At 38.8% G+C, this 8,783-nt stretch overlaps 1 protein-coding gene across 1 annotated transcript in view; it reads left to right on the plus strand.

Annotated features, from left to right (window-relative positions):
- Positions 1–32: 32 nt before the first annotated feature.
- The window catches only part of ELF2 (E74 like ETS transcription factor 2), a 36,010-nt gene continuing 27,259 nt past the window's right edge, over positions 33–8,783 (plus strand). The window contains exons 1-3 of the mRNA XM_008632442.2: positions 33–142; positions 5,213–5,408; positions 6,375–6,540. Coding sequence (XP_008630664.1) covers positions 5,337–5,408; positions 6,375–6,540 — 238 coding nt within the window. The 5' untranslated portion in view covers positions 33–142; positions 5,213–5,336. The remainder of the gene's footprint in view (positions 143–5,212; positions 5,409–6,374; positions 6,541–8,783) is intronic.

Below are 8,783 nucleotides of genomic sequence, written 5' to 3' on the forward strand. Positions count from 1 at the left end.
AGCCCGGGCGTGCTGGACACTCGATGTCATGCGTGATCGCTCTTCCCGTGCCTCGTCCCTGGGATCGCTGCTTGCACCACGGATAAACAGCAGAAGTCTGGCATACTTTTCATTATACCGTGACTGTAAAACGTCGTGCTGGGTGAGCCCAGTTCGTGTTTAGCTGTTACCTTTTTGGATGTGCTCCCTCTTGTCTCTCCCCACTTGAATAATTCAGTTTTTCATTCTTCCTGCTTCCTCCCTTATGGCTAGTCACTGTTATCTTTCTTGGGACTTTTCTTTAGTCATTCAACTTCTTAAGCAAAGACACCACAACCTTACTGTAAGTTTAAAAACAGGTTCTGGGTCTAATCCTTACTGCTTTTCCTTCTCCTCTCACGCCATCTCTTATAGTAGACAGGATCAGCTTTAGGAAAGGTGCTGGGAAAAGGATGGTTCTTTTGTGTGGTGCTGTCAGTGACACACTCTTCATCTCTCAGGTTTCAGTAGTATCTGGTTCAGAAGGTGCCTAAACTTTAGACTGTTAGACACATCTTTATGTTCAATAGTCTCATAAGCCATTCAGGGGCTTTGCCTTCATAAAGTTGTCTAACTTAAATCTTACAAGTTTTTGACCTCGAGAATATCCTGTCAAAGCTAATTATGGAATTTACGCACACTGCTTCCTTTTAGAGTGTGTGTGTTGGGTTTTTTTTTTAAAACGTACATCCTCACCATTTAATTTAATCGTCTCTGCTAATTTATTATGTTAAACGATGAATAATTCCTCCCTACTCTGGCTTGTGGGGGAGTGGAAATGATTGCGAAGGACCAACAATCAACTTGCTGGAAAGAGAGGTACAAAATAAGGGTAAATATGTAAGATTTCTGTCAGAGGGAAGAGAAGGTTTCAGGGTATCTTTAAATAGAGAGGAGTGGGAAGAGAGCCTGCTAGTAGGATGAGATACGGGAAGGTCCAGAAGAAGCCTGCTGAAACCACAAAGCTTTTTGCAGAACGTTAATAGTTTCTAACTGACTAGTTTCTAGCTTACATGTTTTGGGGTTCATCAGCTTCAGCTATTGAGGTTTCAGAGCAAACTTTGGATGTTCAGATTATCAAATTAAATATGTATGGCAGGAGGTCTTCTAGTTTTTACTGGATTTGATGTATCATTAATTTGATCCAACGTAATAATTTCTGTGCATTCAGCAATAAAATTAATGCTTTTTTGTATGAAAACTTAGGAAGTATGGAGTGGCTAGGACTACCTTGCCCATTCCTTATTTTGATTTGTGCTTTATAAATTTTAGTGCTTGGTGTAAATTGTAAGGTACTGTAAACTGCATGGATTGCATGTTCCCCTGACCTTGTAAATATAAAGATTTACTTTGTATCCTAATTTTGCTATAATCCCTGCAACGGACTTTAGCAACAAGTTTTGGGGCTTTTTTCTGCTCAGACAGCTTTTTCAGTGGCTTAATTTTTCACTTCTTAGACTTGTTGAGTCTCAGACAAAGAAAGCTAATTTCCCATTTCTTCTGCACATGCCAGTGTTAATCAGATAACAAGAGCTGTAAATATGATCTTGGAAAATGTCTTTAAAAAGACTTTTCAGTCGACATGAAATGTTTTACTGAGTGTGCTATGGTTTATATGTATCAGAGTGATAGTGGCATTTACTGCTGTATTTGAGGTTCTGCTTATGAAAGAACACCTTAATGCCCTTAGGAAGCCTTGTTCTTGTTAATGGGATTCTGCAGTGATCTTGGCCGGTGTATTTCTCCACGTATAACTACCTTCATTTTTCAAGCCAACATTCTTAACTTTTCTTTGATTAAACCAAAAGAAGGCTACTTTGAAAAAAACAAGCTGTGTGTGATGCTACTGCTAGCTGGAGTCCTGCGCTTGCGGTTGCATCTGTATAGGTATCCTCATAAATCTCTCCTCAGGATTTAGGATGCCAGCTGAATAAAAGGGAGGCGTTCCAAGTACTCTTGTGGTGGTTCTGAGTGCTGTGGGAGCAGCTGCCTCTGGTCACTACTGCCCAGACTTCTCCATGTTTGTCTTGTTTTCACATATGGGCATCTTTTTTTAAGCATTGTGTTTTGGGGTGGTTTTTTTGCTAGTTTCTTTTATAGTTAAAATAAAAGTGTGCTAAAGCTATTTGCACATTTATATTGAGAGTTTTGTTTTGAAACCAGTCCTAAATAAATTCACTTGAAGTCTGGCCTAGAAGAGATGACCTTCTCTGCCATCCTTTCCACACTGTTTTTCAATTATTATCTTTTATTCTGTTGAGCTGCATGTTTGCTTCCCTGTTAACTTGATAGGTGGCTGTGCATAGGGGAATCATCTTAAGATACTGTTTTTTGTGGGATGTGTTCATCACAGTTGTGATTTTCAGTAGTTTTAAGCTAGTAACATACAAGAACAATTTGGATTTCTTGTGGGCACACACTTGGATACATAATGTCGGTCAGATAAATGTACTATTCAATATGTGAAGGAAATGGTATTTTGCAGCCTTTATGACAAGTGCCCTGTAGCCTCTGAAGACTTGCTCTAATTGGTTGTCTTGACCAGTGAAAGCTATAAAAAATTTGAGTCTTTGTTGTGTGTTTTGTAGTGGTAAATAGAAACTTCTTGCTGTTGAGGCAAAGTATTCAAGATTCAGAATTTTTTGTTTGGTTGGGGTTTTGTTTTTTATTATTTGGTGATGGGAGCATGTAGACTTATTTTTGTTTTCCCATGAGATATGTATAAAAATAACAGATTATGCAGCAAGGATGTTTTTGTGGTTGTAAGGGTTTTTCCAAATGTTTCAGAACTAGTTTTTCTCCAAATTTGCCATTACCAGGAAGAAGAGGAGCGGATGTCAGAGCTGTAACAATATGATTTGGTAATTTTTTTTGGAAGTGTTAAATTTATTTTTTCTCCTCTGATGTTATTCTGTATTTTGCTTTATTGTAAGCATCTATCCAGAGTGGAATTACATTTGCAGTGTGCATTTTTTGGTTTTATTTTTAATCTTTCTGCAGGTTGTTCTGTAATTCAAAACTAGCTGTACTTTGAACCAGCTTCTGTGCTGGCTAATTGTATCACTGGGGACAGCCTGGTCTCTTACAAACCTGAATCATCTCTTACTTTAAGAGTCTGAGTCTAATTGTCTTTTGGCCTTTTTGGCTCGCTTAGTCTTGGGAAATGTGAATTTCTGAGCTGATTCCTGGAAGTGACCAGGCAGGCTTTTGCATTTACAGGAATCAAATGAGTTGGGACTTGCTGGAGAGAGGATGGGGAATAGATTCAGTGTCCTACTGCAATTTGAGGGAGAAGCAAAAAGTCTTCCATAGAGACATACTACTTAGGGAAAGGGAAGAAGAAGACAAATGCTTGTTCATTCAGAAAGGGCTGTTTCTGTGGGAATCTCACATGCATGTAGGTGTATGGGTGTGTTTGAGTGTTTGCTTTAACTTAGAACTTCTAAACCAGACTGAACTGAAACTCTTTTACCTTTTCACTTGCTGACAAGTGGGCTTGTTGTTTTCTCTACCCTGCCAGAGTTTTGAAAATTTTGCTGACTGAATGTCAGTATGAAGTTCAAATCCTATTATATAAAGACTTCAGGTTCCTTGCTGGGCTATCCATGTATTCAGTCTGAAGATACTATTCTTTTAATGCATGCTGTGATTTAGCATCTCATGCATTCTTCTGTGTACTTCCTTTCCCCTGTGAGGTCCTTACTAGGATTTCTGCCCCAATTGGAAAATTCAGATTATCATTTATGCCCCAAAATTATGCTTAATTTATTGCCTTAACTTCATTTCTATAGGAAATTGGTGATTTATGTAGAGATAGATCAGCATAAAAGTAATTTAAACCTTTTGTAACCCAGGAGATGGAAATCACATATTTTTGAGAGAACCTGATCTTGTAAACAGTATTGAGTGTTTTCAGTTGCTGCAATTTGGCAGTTACTTGGCCACCTGTGCGGGATTATAGCATGTAAAATATAAATATACAGCAGATGTGGTCTAGTATATGATTGTTTATTTGCATTAATATTTATTTATTATTATTGATTGTTTGCATGAATATTCTGCATGAGAATGAAATTAGCTTTGTGACGTGCTTAAGCAGAGGTACCATATGAAGCACGGTATGCTATTATGTAGCTACAAGTCTGAGTTGCAGGAATAATGCTGATGTTTGAAACAGGTTGGAATGTCTGGGCTTCCAAATTAAAATGCAATTTAATTTTTCTGGATTTCTATTTTGGGTTATGATTCATTTGCAATATTTCTATTGTGTATATAAATGGAAAACTGTAGAAGAAGAAAGGTTTTTGCAATAAAACAGATTTTTAAATTTTTTCTTCTGATTGATTATTTTAGTGTACTCATAAACAGTTGGTTTTCTATTTTACATATTTCTGAACTTAAAGATTTTTGGAATAATTGATAGGTAAGGAGTAGACTTTTTGTTCTAAAAATCTAGAGGGTGACAGGTATATATGGCTCCAAGGGATACCTGTTAAAGGCTTTCCAGCCCGAGTCTTGTTTGGAGAGCAGAGGAGATCTTGGCTTTCTTTTTCATCAAAAAATGGTGCTAGGTTTACAAATGAAACAATGGAAAATAATGTAGTAACTGTGGGGGGGTTTTTGTCCTGTTACAAATGAAATATAGTTAGGTATGAGTCATGCTTTGTCATGTAAAGTGGACTGCCTATGTGAGCAAAACAAGCCTTATTTTTTTCCTAAATTGTGTATATTTTTTCTTTCTTTTGAAATGTGTCTTATGCTTATTCCTTGCTTAGTTTGCAAGCATTTGTTTGATCAGCAGTTGTAATTTTTGTTAGTGTAACCTTGCCTGTAGGAAGCGCAGTTACATTGTACGAATCCAAACAAGTTTTTCCCTAAATGTGCAAGATTAGTTTCGTTTAAGCTGGCTTCCTGCTACTGAAAAGCAGATTCATTGACTTTGCCCATTGGAGTATTGATTATAATTTGTTTTCAGTACGTATTAGACGATCCTGTTTTCTTGCAACCTCAGTGGTTGTTGTAGCCTTCTAACGGATGGGTTTTATTAAAAATGTTGGGCCAAATTCTGACTTTTGTTAGAAAGCACTGATCTCAGTTTTTGCTGTAGAGATGCAGCATGCAAGAGATTTCATAAACATTGGAAGACTTTTGAGTGTAAATTATGCAAATAACTTTAAATTATTTTGTGTTTCAGTAACCTCTGCCCAGCTGTTTAAGAGCAGTGGATTGTGAATTCAAGCCTTTGATATCCTGAGGCTATCAGCATTACTATCTTCGAGAGAGAGAACAGTTCTCAAAGAATCTTCGGGGGATGCGCCATGACATCGGTAGTGATTGACACTGGAGGCCCTGCCCTGGAGTTTGACAGCAATGGAATAAAAAATCAAGAGGTTAGAAAACTAAATAGCACTTACTTACTATCAAACTTTGAAACCTTTTATCTTAATTTGGAAGAAAAATTCCCTGTAATCTTGCTGTGAAAACAAATGAAAGGGATCTGAGATTGTTGTGTAAGGAGGAAGAGTGCAGCCATTTTTCAAATATCTTTTAATAGAAGATTTTGTTATCACAGAAGTGGAAGCAAGAAGTTTTGAAGTCTGCAGTACAACTGTAGACTGGGTTTACAAAATTATATTCTGTACTAAGCTTTCTTTAAAGATCTCAGACGTGTCTTGAGGTATAGAACAAGTTGAGCAGAACAATACATGGACCTCTTTTAAACTTAGGCAGTACAGCATATTTTATCGTGTTTTGCATTCTTATCAATAAATAATGAATATATTCTACTCTCCTGTAGCTTTTAATAAACAGAATCTGGCAGTGTTCTACTTCTGCAACACTATAACTGATTATATATGCTTTTACAGACATTTTGATCCTTAAATAAGTAGAGATGAGCATATAGGCTTTGAAGTAGTCAGTTCTTCTGTAATAACTTACGTACTTAACCCAAAACATGTGTTCGTAAGACACAGGTCAGATGTAGGTATTTTGCAGTGCATAGTCAAAGCCTTTGTTACATCAAGCAGAGGGAGGAGAAACACTTCCCACAGCTGAGTGTCTTTGTTAGAAAGTGTGCTCTTTCCTAGTATCTTAAAGCTGTCTGCTGGTTTAAATTTTAAGTCCTTAAACCCAGGAAAATATCTGTGAGATTTAGAAAGCACCCTCTGATGGCTGATAGCTGTCTTTTATTCTTTTAATCTCTTGCTTTGGAAGAAAATTTCCTTTAAAAATATTTAAAATTATTATTATTCCATAAAGAATGTAAGAACATAAGAGGAAAATATTGACACAGAGTTTAATAGTGCAGTATTTAGAGCATTTTTTTTTCTTTCCTTTTTTTTTCCTTTCTATAGGAAAATGAGCCAGTCTCTGAATTCCCTGCAGTGATTGTGGAGCCAGTTCCTAGTGCCAGACTAGAACAGGGTTACGCTGCTCAGGTCCTGGTTTATGATGATGAGACTTACCTGATGCAAGATGTAGCAGAGGAACAAGAAATTGAGACTGAAACTGTGGAAACAGGTAGACTTACTTAATTTTTTTCTTCCATGAGGTTTTTGTACTTTTAGAAATCCCCAAGGAATGTGACGTGTTTAGCCACAGGAGGGAGGTCTTGACCTGGGTTCACGTCTATTTCCTCTAAGCTTAGTTTTGCTTAGGCTTCAGTGGTGACAGAACCATGTTGGCAGGTAAAAATGTCATGTTACATTCATGGTGCTGCATTGTAACACTGGGTCTCCTCCCTCATGAGCAGACAGATTTTTATTTATGTCTTTGCTATGTACTTACGCAGGGAGTTTCCTAGACAACTGAACTTGGAGTTTTTAAAAATCAGCTGAGCCAGGAAGCCGGTTAGAATTCAGTGTTACACTATGTGTGAGCCACACAACTGCATGGCAGCTGGAAATAGGGACTGCATGGCTCTATTTACCCCATCTTCCAACTCTTGCCCCTTCCTGCCTGTCCCTTCCTATCCTGCCGTTTTGGTGCAGAGTTGTATTATGGCTAGTTAGGTGGCAGGAGTGGGTGGCTTGGGGGAATGGAGTTGGGCTGTCCCATTATGGGCAAAAAGCCTAATAGATTGAAATTAACTCATCTATAAAATAACAAGTTAGGAATGAAGGAAGGAGTGGAGCTTTGCTGTGAAAGCTGAACTTTCCAGTGATAAACACAAATCTTTCTGTACACCCTCTCTCCGAAGAACACAATCAGGAGGTTTGCATTTTCCGAGGAGCAGCTAAGTATGTTTAAAGTGTCTGTGGAAGCAAAAGTTGTGCTGCTATAGCAGCCTAATTACATCTGACTGTTGGGCTGTGATTCCTGCTATCCTTCCCTCTTGCTCTCTTGTGTTGCTTCTTGTAGCAATGGGGAACAAAGACACACGCACCTCCTTGCTTGCTCCAAAGAAGATGGTTTATTGTAACAAACCAAGCCTTTTTATGTGCTAAACTTAACCAAAAGAAGCACACATTGGCTGCCTGCTGCTCTGCTGTCACTGTTCATGCATCCCTTTACTCAATCAGCTCTCTGATCACATGGTATCCACACGTCTCCCCAACCAATCACTGCCTCACACGCGAGGCCGACCACATGCCAGCCATACAACCCGCTCTCTGGTCATGTGGCCTGTTTTTTACCTTGCTGTTAGCTGAACCTTTCCCAGAGTGCTTTCTGTTAAGCAAGAGTGAACAGAACTGAACAGGATTTCTTATCTCCCCTGTCTCCCCCCTTTTTTTTTGATAGCATGCACTTTGATAGCTAGCAACATATCTAATATAACTATCATCAGCTGCTTAAATACTTTACCATCATCCAGAGTCTGCAATTGCTGGGGAGCCCCATCTCACAGTAAGGACCTGGAGGACCTTTCCCAGGCAAGGTTTCCAAGTTTACGTCAAAAGGGGGTCCAGCTTTTATAAGACGAAATCAGCAAGTCAAAGTGACTTGACTACATTTTTAGCACAGAAACACCTGGGTCTGGTGGTGTAATTCCTGATCAGTCAGGGCCAGGGCTTGGCTAGAGCCAAGACCTTAACTGGAAGGGTTTCCCTAATATATCCTACAAACAAACCTCAATTAGTATCAGTTGGGAACATGACTTCACAAGACCTTATCTTTCTCATGAACAGGGGGACAGATTATAACACCCAATAACTGGCACAAAAAGCAGTCAGAACAATGCAGAGGGTCACAAGGTGGTATGGTAAAACTTTAACAATGAGCGTCCAGGGCTGACCAGCTGGGAAAGTTGCTTACAGCTAAATCTCTTAACTTACAAAATGACATATACAACAACTACATCACCTGCAGGAAACTTAACAATACCTGAATTTACCAATTTTCCTTCACAGAAGGTATATATAAGTTTATAAATCCAGGCCTGGGACTTTACAATTATATTAACTCCCTAAGTGGTTTCAAAAGATACTTGCATTTTATCGAGGCAACTCTAGTAATCTCCAAGATGCACTGAAGAATATTGCAAATGTGTGTAAGTTGTTAACAAGCCCTGAGTCAGAATTCGCTGTGGGGTGAGAGGGTTACTGTCTTTATCCAGTGTTGATCTACAAGCTTCATTCCAGTGGTATAGTCTTTTCTGCATCGGGGAAGCAGCAAGGCGGGAGCCATTCTTCCACGGGTTTTTTTGAGTAGGACAAAATTTCTGCAACTCAGTTTCATTAATTGAAAGGGTACTTCGAAAAAATAAGCACGGATCAAGCTATGAAGTGCTGGATGGGCTCCCGGGGTTTCCAGCGCGGCGCCCG

This window comes from Corvus brachyrhynchos, unplaced genomic scaffold, assembly GCF_000691975.1.
Source record: "Corvus brachyrhynchos isolate BGI_N302 unplaced genomic scaffold, ASM69197v1 scaffold444, whole genome shotgun sequence".
NCBI lineage: Eukaryota > Metazoa > Chordata > Aves > Passeriformes > Corvidae > Corvus > Corvus brachyrhynchos.